We start from the raw sequence: 18750 nt of genomic DNA on the forward strand, positions 1-18750 counted from the left end.
TGGATCTCCCTGTAGTACTCCGTTTGTTTGGAGTATCGGCTCTGAGACTGAAAGATTATCCGAGATTCTTATTTTGTTCCATTGGAGCATTGAGGTTACACTTCTCATCCATATATTGTTCTTGCCTAGAGTCTCTTCTCGTTTCTTTATTACCAGCTTCCAGTTTATGAAATCAAAAGCTTTAGTGAAGTCTATAAATATGGCGTAAAACTTTTCTTTTCCTTCAAGGGCTTCCCAGATATCATTTAACAAAAGTTCTATTGCGATTAAAGTTGATCTTCCTTTTCTGAACCCAAATTGATTTTCTCGGAGATGTTCGTTGATTGTTTCTTTTATTCTCTCAGTTATTTTTTTTGTAAATATTGTAATGATTACCATGTTCGCCAATTCAGAATTTGAGAGAGTCTGGCGACGTCACCATCTGGTCCGCCCATTTACTCTTAGACTCTGTGATTGGAAAAACAGAGAGAAGAAAAAAAAATAACAGTAGAAAGTGTTGTTGCGTCAAGATTTTGTCAAGAAAGAGACCTAGAGAAGTGTGTAGTCGGGAATCCTGACTGTGTACCGAGGTGTGATAATTAGCATTAGTTAATAAATTTTAGTATAGAAGCTACCAGTCTAGTGTTAATTTACCTTACTACCCCACCAACTCGTCACAACTGGGATCGACTGGTAGCAGTAATTTCATAACTAGCAATCTCTAGCAAATAGTAAAATGGATAGCGAACAGTTTCAGGCTCTCCTCGATAAGTTTACCGAACGCTCATCCAAACAAGACGAAATCAAGAGCGAACTGAAACTGGAATTGAATTAAATTAACCCCTTAAGTGGGTATGACGTCTTTAGAAGTTTTCGCGCTGGGCTTCTACTCTGGGTATGACGGCCTTAGTCGATCGTAAAATTTATCTTGAGCAGCGAGAAGGCATATGGTGTTGTCATGGAATCTATCGCATTAGTTGATATGTTTTCCACGAGATCACGCTGTGTATTATTTTTTAGAGCTGTCGCAGCTTCGTGAAATGTATTTGTTTTGGTGCCTTGCACGAAGTTCCTCCGCAGCCATTTATGTCGCGAAGCATGGCTTCCAAATGTAAAGTAGATCAGCTCGATTGTGCGGGTATTTCAACAGTTTCATAATGTTAGTATCCCATTATTGAATAATAATAATAATAATAATAACTATCGTATTTGATTAAACTAATTATGTATGGTACACATTTAGGAAGGAAATAATTAAATATTACAAAGTGGGGAAAAAGTACTCGGGGAAGGTTACGCATGTGGAGAATTTAGTATCCAGTTAAGGGGTTAAGAGTGGACAAAGTAAATTAGAACAGGAAGTGCGCTCTCTCAAAAGAAGATAAAAGAGTGACATTATGCAGGACGTACAGGAACTGGTTGAAAAACAGATCAAGGAAATACCGCAGGTTTTGGAGTCGGGTTCGAGACCTGAAAGAGAAAGTAAGCGCCCTTCGTACAAGAGTGACAGCCATGGAGACTCGTGCTAGGACCACCAGCCGCGACAGAGGCTCCAGCGCTGGGAAGGTAAAACCCTCGCGTTTCAACGGGACCACATCGTGAAGGACCTTCTGGACTCAATTCGAGACCGTGTGCGGGCACAACGGTTGGACATCAGAAGAAAGGGCCGTGCACCTAATAGCCGAACTGCAAGGAACAGTAGCGGAAGTGCTACACAACCTCCAGCCGGGTGCCACCTACGAGGAGATTGTTAGAGCGATCAACAGCCGATACGGTGACCACCAGCTGGTAGCCGCCTACCGAGTCCAGCTGAGGAAGAGGACCCAGCGCGCTAATGAGACGCTGCAGGAATTCGCGCAAGATGTGGAGCAGCTAGTCCACAAGGCTCTGGATGGGCTGCCTCAGGACCACATTTAGCGGGAGGCAGCCTGTACAGATTTCACCCAGAGAACCAGTCGTGATGTAAACATAAGCACGTGCTTGGGTTAACGTTTATTGGTAGTGCTGCCGCAGGACACTTACGCAGAGACATTAAACTAGTTCGTTAGCCACATCATGGCTAATGCGATCCTAGGTGCAAAATGTCCGAAATATAATTCGTCAAATAATTTAAGTCAGAGAAATATACAAAAAACTATTTGTATTCAATGTTATTTAATATAAACAAGCATTTCAAATTGAAGAGCACAAGGGACGCATTCGCTCATGCTTGACCCGCCATTTTGTTAAGCTGTGAGCTTGGGAAGCAAGCAGATACAGTGCGTGGGTGAGACATTACTTGTTCTTGTGCAGTGTGGATCACAGAGTTGAGTTCGTTAAGCATCGCAAAGGGAAACCTTTGAAAAGTTGCGAGAAGGCAATTGCATTGAATGTGTTTCATAAATTTTGTAAGAAATACCCGACTTTAGCTTTAAAGGATTTGCGAAGCTGACATCCGAGTTCACTTGTGTTTCGGAGTGGAGCATTAATACCGCGCGCAGCGAACGACTGCACCAAGGATTGGTAAGAACACCTGGGAAATCGAAGAAGCGCTTACTTGGAAGGCGTTCGTCCTTTATCATGTTCTGATTAGGTAAAGTACCGGTACTGTACTTTTTATTGTTTTAATATTGCCTCTTCTAAGTTCCTCGCTAGAATTTTACTTGATTAGAATATTAAATGTGTGAAGTTTTACTTATATGCACTGTTATGATTGATTTATTACGTATTTATGTTTCAGCCATAAATTCAAATCTACCTTTCTTTTCTGTTATGTTAAATATCGAGATGCCATTTATCATTCATTGTTGTTTATTTTTCACGGACAGTGAGTATAATTTGTGCCGTAATCCGCATTACAATTGCCTGTCAACTACTGTACATGTTGACGTCAGTGGAATCTGGCAACAGTCTATGTAGAGCTAATCCTGATGTATTCGCTGCAATCAAGCGAAGTAACGACAGTTTCAAGACTGCCCACGTGGTTCCTGCCATGTGTCTGGGAGTAGCCCAGCGATTCTCCAATCAGCGTTTAGACCGCGGATGGATACATACGGATACATATTTTTCTTTGTTTACATTAGGTTCGGTTCTCTCGGTGACGGGAGAATTGTGCATACCGTGGAGGCCACTGTGTAGGATACTTGGAGCCTAAAGCTTACGGTCTACTTGGATTTTAGATTATCATAATAATGCAATTGGGCAGTTTAAGTCATTGTCATGTCCTCATACAATATACCAAATTTGGCTCTCAGATCTTCTGATAGTAAAACTGGTAAAGAAATGAGCAACGCCTCTCTGTGCTTTTTATTTTCCGAGTAGACGTGCTTATCCATGGACCTTTTTCCTTGGAGATTCTGCTGTGGACATTTATATATATATGTGTGTGCATTTTACATTTGATTTTTTAATCTGGAAAATTTCAGTGTTATGGTTTGTGTAACCATAGATTGGGACAATTACGCCTACACATACTAATAATAATAATAATAATAATAATAATAATAATAATAATAATAATAATAATAATAATAAAATAATAAATATTGACATAAAATGTGAATAAAAAAATAGTAAATAATATGGACACTTAATCATATGGATAGGGAAATCGTAAAATGATGCAGTGGCGGTGATTACACATCAGAGCATGGAAATGTGATGGATAACTTACAATACTCAAAATTAAATCATATATAAGGGAACACTTACAGGCCTAAAAATATCAACTAAGAAGGATTTTGGAAGGTGCCAGAACCTTATGAGGTCCATGGGAAGGTACGGCGTTATGGAGGAGAAAAGATTTACGATCATCACCTCGAAACTCATCATATTAACATAATCAAAATCAATCTTACAAGAAACAAGGTCATGACATGGCAACTGATCCGTATTTGACAAACGAAGGGTGTTTAAAAGACTTTAACAAAATACAGTTCGACGACACGGAATCAAGACATACTTAAGTGATTTAGACAAAACTTGATTTAACATAGAAAGGTGATGCTACATTACAAGGTATAGTTTAAAAGGAAGTAAGTGAAAAAACTGAAATTACGGCAAGGGGAATCTAGGGCAAACTCGGACACGTTAAGTTTAAAACTTTGAAAATTACATTAAGCAAGGAAATACCGAAATACGAAAGGAATTCAATTCGAAATCAGAAAACATTGAGAATAACATGAAAATAGCATTTACCGCGGAAAGGCAGGAGTTCCCGTTGGGAACTCCTCGAGCACATCTGCACTCGAGGACGGTCAGATGAAAATGACGCCGAGCACACACATCATTTTCCCAAAGCCGGCCAGAAGACCGGAAATAGGCCGATCACAATTAACCAGTAAGAAACAATTTCCACTAGATTCTCATTTGCCAATACAATTGCATGACCATATATGGTCGTTTCCTGGCTTACTGACGCGAGAGAAATGACACCACCTGTTTCAACATCGGTAACCGCGCGTGCAGTATAGTATGCTTCAGAATAAAGCACCTTACAAAATTTTACGTCAGATTACAATTTTGACATACAGAATTTAAAAAAAAATTAATTTTCAAATAATTCTTCAAAAATTTCTTCAAGTTAAAACGTCCCAAATGGTTTTTTTTTTCTCTTCATGCTTGCTCACATTAATTTAAATTTACATTTTAAAAAAGTCACTTCAGAATACCTTTTGCATCTTGCAATGTTCATACTGTTCAATATATTTTGATGTTTCCTTATTTTAAGAAAAGATTATTACAAACAAGTTCCAATTACATAAAAAATATTCCAGCAGAGTCCAGAGTTTTCATTTCTTCGTTTCGCAGATTACAAAATATTGCAAACAAAAATGAAATCCTTCAGACACGTTAAATAAAAAAACTTTAAAATTATATTTCCCATAGTTGTAGTTCTCCGTCCCACCACATATTACAGTTTGGCTGCTTTTAAAATTGAGGAAAGTTTATTTTTATATAAGAAAGCATGTATTTTTATATAAGAAAGCACTTCCTTCTCTGTCCTTGTCCAGATGTTCCACATGACTGCTCTCTCATTAAGTGATGATTGCTTCGGGGTGCAAATGAAGGCCTTCTGTCAGTTCCTTGTGCGCAAGTACTCTTTGGAAAGCTTGCAAATATTTTTTTTAAACTTGGATATTGACTTCATTTACATTTGAGCTGCATTCCTTGATTTTCTCAGGTACTTGTGCAAAGTATGTGCAGAGCAAGTTACATGCATCTTGTTAGGAACCAAATGTTTTAGCTATCAAATGATGGATGTCTTTCAGAATATTAAGCTGCAGCGGTTTTGTAAGTATGGTGATGTTTCAGTTACTCGTCGGTAACCCTTGTCAAAACAGAATAATCATTAATCTAGCAGAATAGGCATCCATTCTGTAACAGCAGTTAGGGGCCAGATGGTGGCACTGCTATTGTCTTGTCTCTCCCTGAGATTGGTCTTATCAAGACTTGTGCAATGTGACCTAGTGCAGCCATTTTTGTTTCTTCTCACAGTTAGGAAAGGTTGCCTAACTCCTCTGACCTATAGCCCCTCTCCTCTTTTTGTTCAAACAGTTCTCTTGTTTCATTATTTCATTAGATTCTCAGTGGAGACAAATATAATTCTGGTGGGAGGTAGGCAAAAATCATCACTTCATCAATTTTCATGTCGTGATCAAGGCAAAAGAAGGCATGCTCAGCTCCTGCAAATTTTACTGATTAGGTGATGAGCATTGATACTAACTTTCTTTCAGCCTGGTATTAATACTAAGTTTGGTGGTCCCAATGTAAACTGTTCTGCACAAACAGAAAATACAGAATACACCTGCACTAGAGGGAGGGTTTATAGAGGGTCTTCATATGAACGTATTTTCTGGGATATTTTTCTTGTGGTTGTAAAGGCAATCTAACCAATATTTTTTAAATGTCCAAATATGACTTTTAAAGCAAAATAAATAGCCCGCAAATATTATCAAAAGATACATATTTTCATATGCCATGTGTGTTTTTGTGCTGTGAATAATAAGCTGGAGACAGCTTTATGTCTGTTTGACATCAGTAAGGTGTTTGTGTATTCATTATTCATTTTTCGAAATATTCAGGAAAACTGGGTTAATTTTACAATTCTTTTAAAATTTCATAGGAGTTGTTCATCTCTATAAATTTAATCAGGAACCAGAGCTAAAATATATTCAATACTTATTTTGATTTCACTCAAATATAACATCTTCTGTGTGAAATTCCATAATTGTACTATAACATGCTCTACTTTGAGAGATGGTTTCATGTTTTTCCCTTAAATAAAAATATGTATTTGCCTTACTTTTCAACTCCCTTGAGTATACAAGAAAGTTCATCCAAAATCAGTGGACAACACTTCAGTACCTTTCTTTGTTCGATTTTTTCTCTTACTCTATTATTATGTAGTTATTTAAGTAATAGGTTCATTTGATGTGTTCGTATGATGCTAAACCACTGGCAAAAATAACTAAATACATTATGTTAATGAATAATGCTGCAATATGATTGTATAATTTGATTATGCATAACAAATAGGGCTTATGAATCCTTTGTATAAACCTCAAAAATCTCTCCTTCATTCACATACTCATGAAAATGAATGAAAACCTACAACCTGTTTTCCAGTCATTGATGGGGTCAGGGATGGAATGAATGAAACACATATAGGCTGTTATTACAATGGGGTCGCCACTCCCAAGGTGATTTATTAATGAGTGATAAATGCTATGAAATGATAATGGAGAGTGTTGCTGGAATGAAAGATGACAGGGAAAACCGGAGTACCCGGAGAAAAACCTGTCCCGCCTCCGCTTTGTCCAGCACAAATCTCGCATGGAGTGACCAGGATTTGAACCACGGTATCCAATGGTGAGCGGCCGACGCGCTGCCGTCTGAGCCACGGAGGCTCCTCACATACTCATACAGTAGCCAAAAATGACAGCAGTAGTGCCCTCCATGAGCTTGCACATATAATGCTATAGTTAATCATGAATTGTTTCATTCTTTTTTCTTTCATCTTGAGCTATTACAATTTTTATTTAAAGTTTACTAATATTTCTACCTCTTTAAGGCACATGAGTTTTCCAAATGATAAAGATGCAAGGTTTATTTCATATTACAAAATTGTGTGTGGTGTATCTCTTAAGAATTTTATATATTGAGCCATAATTTATTTTTTATTTTTTTGTATTTTTTCAGAGGAAGACACATATGGAACATTTGCAAGGCTTCTCATTAAATATTTCCTTGCCGAAGGGGTCGTGTCGGGTCATGCTTTACTATGTGCAAGTCAAGATATTGATCCAGAACATTTGGTATGTTAAGATCCACAGACAAGGTCTTCTCCTCAGTTACCCCACATGTGTGTAGCCACCTACCAAACCTCAAACATTCTCACTCATTATAAACCGTATTAACACCCACCACCTTCAGCCTTTTGTTTCCTGTGACCGTAACTGTTGTAAATTTTGTCATATGCATTTACCTGGCACTACATTCATCAATGGTACCAACAACAAGTTATACCTGTGCAACGTCTCCATGATTACACCTCAACCAGCATTATTCATTCATTTTTGAAACAAATTGTATGTATACAGAGAGAGGAACAAGAAAAGGAACGCTTTCTCATTCCTCTCTCTCTCTCTCTCTCTCTCTCTCTCTCTCTCTCTCTCTCTCTCTCTCTCTCTCTCTCTCTCTCTCTCTCTCTCTCTATACATATGACTTGATTTGACAGTTGTTTGTTCCTTTCCAATACTAATTTTTGAAACAGTTTCCTCTCAGCCTCTACATTACACAACTTTTAAAATTTTAGCCATCAACTATGTAATGAATAAGAAGAGCCCAGATTTTGAAGTAATAATAGGTTACAATGCAGTGAAGAGCTAATAGGTTAGAATGCACACTTATTTGGCAGGAATCAAGTGGTATCTAGCCCGCTCTTCAGTTATGTAGATGTGTTGCATAAATTTGAGGGGTTCTAATAGGCCATACCCCTAATATTTATGCAACTCGCACTGCAGAACCATTGTACAGACTAGAAGACACTTCCTCCTCACTTAAATAAGTTTACATTCTAACCTGTTTGTATTCTTGTCTTCCTCCTCTTCTTCACTTACCAGTGAGTTTAAAAATTGTCTTCTGAGTTCATGTTGCCAATTTTGGGCTCTTAGATGGCTGAAGAGACCATTTCTAGAACTACAAGCTCTGCCATAGTGCTAGCACATCAGATCTACCAAAATTGTGTTATTGTAGAGTCTGGGAGTCATTTTGTCTTTGATTGGGCAGCCATAAAAGTAGTTGGTAGGATGTAAAACCAATATCGCAACAGCAGCAGCCCAGTTGTGAAAATGTAAAAATACAGAAAACCATTTTCAAGGCTGTTGGTTGACATTGGGATTCAAACCCACAGTCTCCCAGATGCAAGCACACAACTACGTGACCCAAACAATGTAGCTAACTTGCTTGTTGTTGAAGATTCTTCTTCTGTCTGTGTACATATTGTACTTAATTCTTGTAAAGAATTCCACACCCTTATGGAATCTAGCAATAAAGTGATGGACAGACACAATATATTGCTAAAGAAAATAAAGTACGTGATTAATTTAAAATCAACCAAAACATAATAGTCTACCTAAGTTTTATTTTCATCCCATCTTGACAATGATATTAACAAGGGAGACCTTTGCCCTTCCCACCTCATTCACAGATATATGATGTTATTTTAGGTTCAGAAACAAACAATTTTTACAAAGTCACTCAACCGAAATACACATTTAAAGGCACAAAATCATCACTTTTAGTTATATCAGTAAATTTCTTACAATCAGTTTTACCAACTAGGGAAAAAATTACACATTTTAGGCTTGCTTTTCAGCTTAATCATACTAAATATGACACTTAATATGCATTCTACAGTATATCACGAGAAATAGAAAGGGAAAGACATTTCTGTGTGATAACACATTAGATTTTGGTGTCTGCATTAGCATACATTTTAAATGTAATCCTAGCAAGTGAAAGGAAGAATCATATAAAAAATAATCCATAGCAATTATCTGAAGCTGAGATTAAGTGCTTTCCTAAATCTGAGTACAAGCCAGCATCCATTCTTGGAGTCGTTCATGGTGAGAGATGGAAAGATGAACAAATGTTCAACACTTTCTCCTCTATGCCCGAACACTCCCATGTATTGTTAGGTAACTCGGGTTGGTGCTCAGCTAATGGTTTGTGATGTAATATAATATTCAAATAGGCAGAAGTCAGATATATTATAACTTGATACCATATTTTAGAATAGTGAGAAAATAACCAATAATAATAATAATATTAAGAAGAAGAAGAAAACAAGAACCAATAAGCAGAATTCAGGAAGTGTGTGAAAACCCAAAAGATCCAAAATTAGGATTTGAAAAGAATCGATAACAAGATCAATAATAATTGTATTTTAAATAAACAAATTACAAACACCAAGCAAGAGGATCGATAAAGTAGCGTAGCAAGAACAACCTCAATTAATACTTGTGAAAAGTATGAAATATCAGTAATTTGAACTGGCCACTTCAATTACAATAAACACATTTCCGATAAAATGAGATACTCGAGTACAATTACACGTTATAAAGCACCTGAAAAGGAGAAGAACCTTACACTGTGGAAGGAAAGGGGAATCGTAAGCAGGGGTGACAAAAAGGGACCTCGCAGAGCAGAATAAAAAGGCAGAATATTTAGAAAACTATCACCCCGTCACGAAAGAGTCTGCAATGCATTGACGGAGAATGTTGCTCTTAACGTTCCAACAGTCAGATATGGTGATATATACAGTTATCAAGCATAGCACTTGCACCAAATGCACAAAGTTACAGAATATTTGATGGCTTGAATAGAAGCAAGAAGCGCCAGATCCTGAAAGTTTATGGGAAACCAAGTCCCGGCAAATAATAAAATGTCTTTACTCAACAAGTTTCTCCAAATAAAAAGTCTTGGGTACAGGATGAAAATAAAACATGACCATCACTCGGCACAGCAAGATGTTGAGACACACACCACTTTCAAGACTGGACTGAGGAAGGGACGGAAAGTCTCAGTATATGTTAGGGCATGTGCAAGGTTCTGGAGACTTACGAAAATATTCAAGAAAGTCGACAGAAGATGATGTATTCGTGGCGTGACAATGATGTGATGAATGAAGAGGCAAAAGCATGCCGTGTTCAGTAGTATGACAGGCAGCGGTGCTAGGTGTTGGTAGTATGGCGGCGATGCAGAAGTTGACGACAAAGATAAATGAAGTAGCATGTAGGCTTTCGGGGGAATGTTACAGTGTATGAAACCGGAATGCAGTTTGTTTTCACTTTTAATTGTTTACATTACGGCAAGCTTTTAGTTTAAACGAAAGTCACTTCTTCACCATGTGGTGTAGGATTTACAAAAAATACAATAGGTTGTAGCACATATTGGATATTACCCATAACCTCATGTGGTAATTGGTTGCTGTCATGCAGAGCTTCGTGAGTAAAATGGCTTCCAGCAAGTTGTCCAGTGATGACATTGCAGAGATTTTGCTAAATTCTGGGTCAGAAATGGAAGATAGAAAATGATCATTTAAAATGGAATGAAGGCATGTGCAGACTTCATAAGAGAGATGTATGTTTCTCTTGCCGACTTAGCTGCAGCGGAACAAGAGAGTACTATACCACAACAATCTTTTGCCACAGGAGTGACTATGAAGTGCTTCCTGTCCAAGATACCCACCACAGAGAAGAAGGAAAGGCCAGATAGAGTGTGTAAGCTTGTTCAGATGTAGGAAAAAAGAACACCAGTCATAGGATACAAAAAGAGAGCAGATGGTTGGGTGTTATGAGTGATCTTGTTGCTGGTTGTTTAAAGGGGCCTAACATCTAGACCATCGGCCTTGATGTTGGTCTGTGTCTTCCAGAGTGCTTCTGAAAATTCCATTCCTGATAATATTACTCAAACTAAAAGCTTGGAATGGCACTGTACTTGATTTTTTTTTTTCAATTTACTTTACATCACACCGACACAGATAGCGACGATAGGATAGAAAAGGCCTAGGAGTGGGAAGGAAATAGTCATGGCATTAATTAAGCTACAGTCCCAGCATTTGCCTGGTGTGAAAATTGGAAATCACGGAAAACCATCTTCAGGGCTGTCGACAGTGGGATTCGAACCCTCTATCTCCCGGATGCAAGCTCACAGTTCAACAATGATAAAGGTGTTTTAATTTATTCCACCTATTCAATACTTACATTTTCACGTATAGTTGTTACATAATTAAATTCTTAGTTACATGGGACATGTTTCACCCTCAATTAAGGGCATCTTCAGCCTAAATACAATAATCAAAAATACAACTAAATTAAAAGTGGAAGTTAAATACAATCATCAAAAATACAACTAAAATAAAAAGTGGAAGTTAAAAGTATGTTACATGAATTAATGCCGAAATTATTAAAGTCAGTTAGTTCGAATAAATTTAGGATACCTAATATATTTAATTCTTCAAACCCTAATACTCCTCCCATACCTACAAATATTAGGCCTACTTCCAGCAATGCAGTTGACTCCGCCCCTTTGTCAGCCTCGTCACATTTGACTCCACCCATCCTCTCCTCCCTTCCGCACTCCCCTATTCCTTCCCCTCCGAGTTCGCTACCGCCTCTGCAGCACAGTTATAACACCAGACTTAGAGCCAACAGACGGGCAGCAACCAACTCAACAGTAGTTAACAAATAACAACTTCCACTTACATGTAAGTCCTCATCTGTTTCAAAATTATGTAAGACTGAATTCTCTCCTTACGTTCAGTTTCTTATTTCTTCTTTTCCTTCTCTTACAGAAAACTTATTTCTGCATCTGTTGACATTTTCTGGCAAGGATTCAGCCATTTTATTACCTACCGGTGCTAACGGCCTCTTACAATTTTTCAATAGACGCTTCTGCCTTACTTACTACGAATTTCATCAGCGGCCTTGAAATGATTGTATTCATGACAATCAAGTTTATGCTTGTGTACACGCCCTCATGTCGTTGGCTTTTTATTACTACCACTTTGATTTTCCAATATTTTATATGAACTGTTTTAATTAGAATTTTAATAGAAGTTTTAGTCTCCGACAAGATTATAGTTTAATCATAAGACAGTTTTCCATTAGCATCTTTTTATTTTATCATTTTTCACAATTTTATTGTTCCTAATTTTAATAACAGACTAAACTTTTAACTTCCACTTTTTATTTTAGTTGTATTTTTGATGATTGTATTTAACTTCCACTTTTAATTTAGTTGTATTTTTGATTATTGTATTTAGGCTGAAGATGCCCTTAATTGAGGGTGAAACATGTCCCATGTAACTAAGAATTTAATTATGTAACAACTATACGTGAAAATATAAGTATTGAATAGGTGGAATAAATTAAAACACCTTTATCATTGTTGAACTGTTAAATTTTCAATACGGACCTAAAATGAGGTTTATAACATGTAATGCAAGCTCACAGCCGTGCGCCCCTAACCGCATGGCCATCTTGCCCTGTACGTGTTGATACCTATGATATATTGTAACCATGTAATGTAGTTTAACTTTTCCTATTTCTGATTTATGTTATCAGTTTTCCTAAGCAAAAATAACAAGTCTCTTTTTTTGAAAAGTACACTTTTCAAAAATTATTTCGAGAAGGTTTCTAAGACAAAAGATAAAATACCTCATTGTAAACCAATCATAACTAAAGCTGTTGCTGTTGCTGCTAGGATGATTTTGGAATTTGTACTGAGTAGCACATTATTTCAGCTGAAAATAGTGATGTTGAAATATCAGGAATACCACCTAGTTACATGGTGCAGATTGTTTACGTGCCTCATATGACTAGCACTGCAGGATAAAATCGTGGCTCAGTCAGTTGTCATTTAAGGAATGTATGTCTGTATATTTACCATCATGTTAAAGAATATCTTATACCGAGTAAGTTTGGTACATGATCTGGATTGTGTAGCTGCAAGGTTTCATTGGGGTGACGGTCAGTTTGAACTCCACCATCAGCAGACATGAAGATGGTTCTCCATGGTTTCCCGTTGTCATGCTGGGCAAATCCTGGGGCTGTATGTTAATTAAGACCATGACCATTATCCTTCTCATCCACCATTGCTGAAAACGTAGCATTGTTAGTCGCATTCTATGTTTTGGCGGCAGTACTGTCAGACTTATAGCTTAGATCAGTGGTAGTCAAAACTTTTTGGTTGGCGTACCCCCAAAATCCAATTGTTTAGTCTTCGCACCCCCAAAGTACGAGTATATTGGGATTATACCAGAAATAACAAATAATTGTTGCTGGATGCCAAATAATATTAGCTATTATAATAATAATAATCATCATCATCATCATCATCATCACATCTTCCACAGCTTATCCCGCTTCCTCAGGGTCCCTGCACACACTGAGGCTTGAAAGAGCTGTGCCTGAGAATTTAACATCACGTGGCCTTCCTGACACTGAAAATAAAATGAAAATCCCACCCCAGCAACACCAGCAATCACGAGTTGGCGGTGCGGTTAGGAGCGTGCAGCTGTGAGCTTGCATCCAGGAGTTAGTGGGTTTGAACCCCATTGTCAGCAGCCCTGAAGATGGTTTTCCGTGGTTTCCTGTTTTCATACCAAGCAAATGCTAGGGCTGTACCTTAATAATTAAGCCGACAGCGTGGAGTGAAGTGTAGCAAACGTCATGCAGTAGCCCTCTGTTGCTGTGGAGTGACGTGTCAGACATGCAGTGCACCACATCTGCATTGCCGTTCCTTTTTGTGAGTAGTGTTGGCTACTGAACGCATGATTCGAAGCAGTGTATCGATTCATTCAAGTGTCCGAGTGAATCGATTCACAGGAAAGGCGAGCTCACGGCACACGATTCAGCTTACTCCCAGCGGACAGTGCTGAGTGGCGCACTCACTGGACGTTGACGGGGAGCCGAGCTTCCGCTGCAGCGAGACAGTGAATCATGCACATCGAAAGAATCGTGAACGAGTGCGGCTCAGTGAGACACATGATACACACGGCTCCTTGTCGGCTCACTGGACACGCGGAGAGCCGAGCTTCCGCTGCAGCGAGGCATACAGTGAATCATGGCACATCGAAAGAATCGTGAACGAGCGCGGCTCAGTGAGACACATGATCCATTTAAAGTTAAAAACTTCATTATTGTTCCGTATTGAATAGAGAAATAAGATGTACAATATAATAGGTTAGGATCCACCTTTCAATACTCCGTAATAAGATGGTAAGAAGTAGTTACAACCTGTTTAATGGGACCGGTTTCAACACATTTTAAGTGTCATCATCAGCCAATTTTCGAAGATCTTAAAACAACTAGCACATTGAATACAGGCAAAAAATTAACAATGTATCATAACGTAGCAATTCAGTAAATGTTCAAAACACAATAATCACAGTCAAGAGAGTAAACAGAACATCACTATCTTGCGCCGAAAACAAATATAGCTGAAGTTCATAAGCAGGTCAAATATTCGCTTATGTAAAGTCGTTGCTAGGCAGGTCTTGTAGGCATTTGTTTCTCCGGCCGAAGAGCAAAAGGTGACGTGAATGAAGTCTTAGGAAAAACAGTATAGGATTTAATTTCGTCAAATTTCAAAGTGGATATATAGGTTTTATAAAATAATTTAAAACGTTAAAAAAGAATAAAGCCAAATAAAAATATATTTAAAAAAATAGGGAGAAATAATGAAAGAAATACGAGGTTCAACTCGAAACAACTTGCCGTAGTAATTGATAAAGAAATGATAAATAGAGAAAGGGGGGACGTTAATTAGAGGGTGGTGATGGTGGTGGTGGTGGTGGTGGTGGTGGTTATTGTTATTAGAGGAAATATAATTGGGCAAAAATCCTTAATATAATATGAATTCGAAGAAAAAAGAAAAAAGAACAGACACTTCGAAAAATGAAGATATCGGTTAAAGGAAGACAAGGGCCACGAAGGGCGTGAAAATGAAAGACTCCCTAGCCCTCGCAAACCTAATAGCATCGGGGTCGGAAAAGAACAAGAATTGACCAAGGGAGGTCGGACAGGATAGATGAAAGTGAGGAGCCTGGCACAAGTAAGTGGAAGCAATGCCAGGACTCAGCTAAGGGCCCCGTGGTCGCCAATCCACGCTCTGAAGTTCAGAGCCCCTGGGGGATGGAGGATGGGAAGGAAAGAAAAAATGAAAAAATGGAAGGGATCCGATACTTCGAAAAATGAAGATATCAGCCAAAGGAAGACAAGGGCCACGAAGGGCGTGAAAATGAAAGACTCCCTAGCCCTCGGAAAACTAATAGCGTCGGGGTCGGAAAGGAACAAGAGTTGACCAAGGGAGGTCGGACAGGATAGATGAAAGTGAGGAGCCTGGCACAAGTAAGTGGAAGCAATGCCAGGACTCAGCTAAAGGCCCCCGTGGTCGTCAACCTACGTTCCGAAGTTCAGAACCCCTGGGGGATGGAGGGTGGGAAGGAAAGAAAAATGGAAGGGATCTGATACTTCGAAAAATGAAGATATCAGCCAAAAGAAGACAAGGGCCAACGAAGGGCGTGAAAATGAAAAAATCCCTAGCCCTTCGGAAACCTAAAAGCGTCGGGGTCGGAAAGGAACAAGAGTTGACCAAGGGAGGTCGGACAGGATAGATGAAAGTGAGGAGCCTGGCATACTTATGCCAGGCTCCTCACTTTCATCTATCCTGTCCGACCTCCCTTGGTCAACTCTTGTTCCTTTCCGACCCCGACGCTTTTAGGTTTCCGAAGGGCTAGGGATTTTTTCATTTTCACGCCCTTCGTTGGCCCTTGTCTTCTTTTGGCTGATATCTTCATTTTTCGAAGTATCAGATCCCTTCCATTTTTCTTTCCTTCCCACCCTCCATCCCCCAGGGGTTCTGAACTTCGGAACGTAGGTTGACGACCACGGGGGCCTTTAGCTGAGTCCTGGCATTGCTTCCACTTACTTGTGCCAGGCTCCTCACTTTCATCTATCCTGTCCGACCTCCCTTGGTCAACTCTTGTTCCTTTCCGACCCCGACGCTATTAGTTTTCCGAGGGCTAGGGAGTCTTTCATTTTCACGCCCTTCGTGGCCCTTGTCTTCCTTTGGCTGATATCTTCATTTTTCGAAGTATCGGATCCCTTCCATTTTTTCATTTTTTCTTTCCTTCCCATCCTCCATCCCCCAGGGGCTCTGAACTTCAGAGCGTGGATTGGCGACCACGGGGCCCTTAGCTGAGTCCTGGCATTGCTTCCACTTACTTGTGCCAGGCTCCTCACTTTCATCTATCCTGTCCGACCTCCCTTGGTCAATTCTTGTTCTTTTCCGACCCCGATGCTATTAGGTTTGCGAGGGCTAGGGAGTCTTTCATTTTCACGCCCTTCGTGGCCCTTGTCTTCCTTTAACCGATATCTTCATTTTTCGAAGTGTCGGTTCTTTTTTCTTTTTTCTTCGAATTCATATTATATTAAGGATTTTTGCCCAATTATATTTCCTCTAATAACAATAACCACCACCACCACCACCACCACCACCATCACCACCCTCTAATTAACGTCCCCCCTTTCTCTATTTATCATTTCTTTATCAATTACTACGGCAAGTTGTTTCGAGTTGAACCTCGTATTTCTTTCATTATTTCTCCCTATTTTTTTAAATATATTTTTATTTGGCTTTATTCTTTTTTAACGTTTTAAATTATTTTATAAAACCTATATATCCACTTTGAAATTTGACGAAATTAAATCCTATACTGTTTTTCCTAAGACTTCATTCACGTCACCTTTTGCTCTTCGGCCGGAGAAACAAATGCCTACAAGACCTGCCTAGCAACGACTTTACATAAGCGAATATTTGACCTGCTTATGAACTTCAGCTATATTTGTTTTCGGCGCAAGATAGTGATGTTCTGTTTACTCTCTTGACTGTGATTATTGTGTTTTGAACATTTACTGAATTGCTACGTTATGATACATTGTTAATTTTTTGCCTGTATTCAATGTGCTAGTTGTTTTAAGATCTTCGAAAATTGGCTGATGATGACACTTAAAATGTGTTGAAACCGGTCCCATTAAACAGGTTGTAACTACTTCTTACCATCTTATTACGGAGTATTGAAAGGTGGATCCTAACCTATTATATTGTACACATGATCCACACGGCTCCTTATCGGCTCACTGGACACGCGGAGAGCCGAGTTTCCGCTGCAGCGAGACATACAGTGAGCCATGCTAGACTGAAAGAATCGTATGCTATAATGGACTCTCGAGCTCAGCTCATTTGAAAATAACACCCATTTGCATTCACTGTCCTCTTCTTACAGGGAGGTTTAAATAATAGATGGATTTATTTGCAGTGTTAAAAAGGTAGTCACAACATAATTCTGAAGTAGCTAGTAAGTAGGTAGGCTATTAGGTTATACTATTTATTAGTTTAATGAATCTTAGTATTATAACTTAGTTGACATTTGACAGTTAAACTCGACTCTAGCCTGCCCTATGACTATGAGTCATGCTCATGAGTCATGACCACTCAAAAGTGCCTGTTTTATATTGGGAGGAACGGCTCAGTATTCTCTCAGTTCATATGTCACATCGTTGCACAAGACTTCAATCATATGTGGACAGACGCAATAACAGTATGTTGAATCAGAAAACCAGCGGGCTACTGTACATCTCGGGTAGCCTATACAAAATATGATGATTTAAAAAAATTCTCAGCTGATAGAAAAATACTTTTAAAAAAAGACTGAGCGAGTTGTCGTGCGGTTAATATCGCGTGGCTATGCGCTTGCATTCGGGGGATGGTGGGTTCGAATCCCACCGTCGGCAGCCATTAAGATGGTTTTTCCGTAGTTTCCCCATTTTTACACCAGGAAATGCTGGGACTGTACCTTAATTCAGGCCATGGCTGCTACCTTCCTAACCTTTCCCACCCTGCGTCGCCGGAAACCTTCCATGTATTAGAGTAACTAGCATTTTTTCTAAGAAAGGAGTTCATAGTATGAAGACCAGATGGCAGCTGCGAGCACTGAATGCTGTTGCTGCTGTCTTACCAGCACATAGTACACAGATGCAGTAGGAGCGGTGACCAATGAGCCGTGAATCGGATCACTGTATCGATTCAGTAACGTGAACGGAATCAAATGAATCGATTCAGTAAAATGAATCGAATGTCCCATCACTATTTGTGAGTTTCCTTTAAACTATGTCTGAAGTCTCTTCACAGCCATCTAGATAAAGCTTCAATCACATATCCATTGATCCATTTTAACAATTTTTCCCCTTGTTATCGATTTGTAAAATTAATCAACTATTCACTCGTGTACTTTTCCCGCAATAGTGTCGGTGAACAAGGATAATTCTTCTAGCGATGCTGTACGAGGCATATTAAATTAATGTTTTAGTGATTATGAGAATAGGGGTTATAATTTTAGCGATGATTCTGATGGCAGTGATGTTGCCGAATTAGACCGTGATGAGGCTGAAATGATACGGAAGAGACTGTTGTTTCCGACACTATTCTTGCTAGATGTGGTAGTGCTGCATGTAATTTTTACTGGTATGACATGGATAATTGTGTAAAAAGAATAAACTTTTTGTAAGGTTTTTTCACCCCAAGGTTTAGCTCTAAATGTCCTGCAACCAGAAAAGTCTTTGAATTTTTTTTTTCCCCACTTGAACTCTTGCAGCGGTGCGTAACGGAAACAAATCACTATACTTAGTGGTACATAAAGTCCCGAGGAATGTTATTTCCATTTCG

General features: G+C 38.9%; 1 protein-coding gene across 1 annotated transcript in view; it reads left to right on the top strand.

The window, feature by feature from the left end:
- Positions 1-18750, top strand: part of Elp4 (Elongator complex protein 4) — a 93515-nt gene that overhangs the window by 36237 nt on the left and 38528 nt on the right. Inside the window, exon 3 of the mRNA XM_067144578.2 lies at positions 7159-7274. Within this exon, the coding sequence (XP_067000679.1) occupies positions 7159-7274 (116 nt within the window). The remainder of the gene's footprint in view (positions 1-7158; positions 7275-18750) is intronic.

The sequence above is a fragment of the Anabrus simplex genome, chromosome 3 (assembly GCF_040414725.1).
Source record: "Anabrus simplex isolate iqAnaSimp1 chromosome 3, ASM4041472v1, whole genome shotgun sequence".
NCBI classification, from domain to species: Eukaryota; Metazoa; Arthropoda; class Insecta; order Orthoptera; family Tettigoniidae; genus Anabrus; species Anabrus simplex.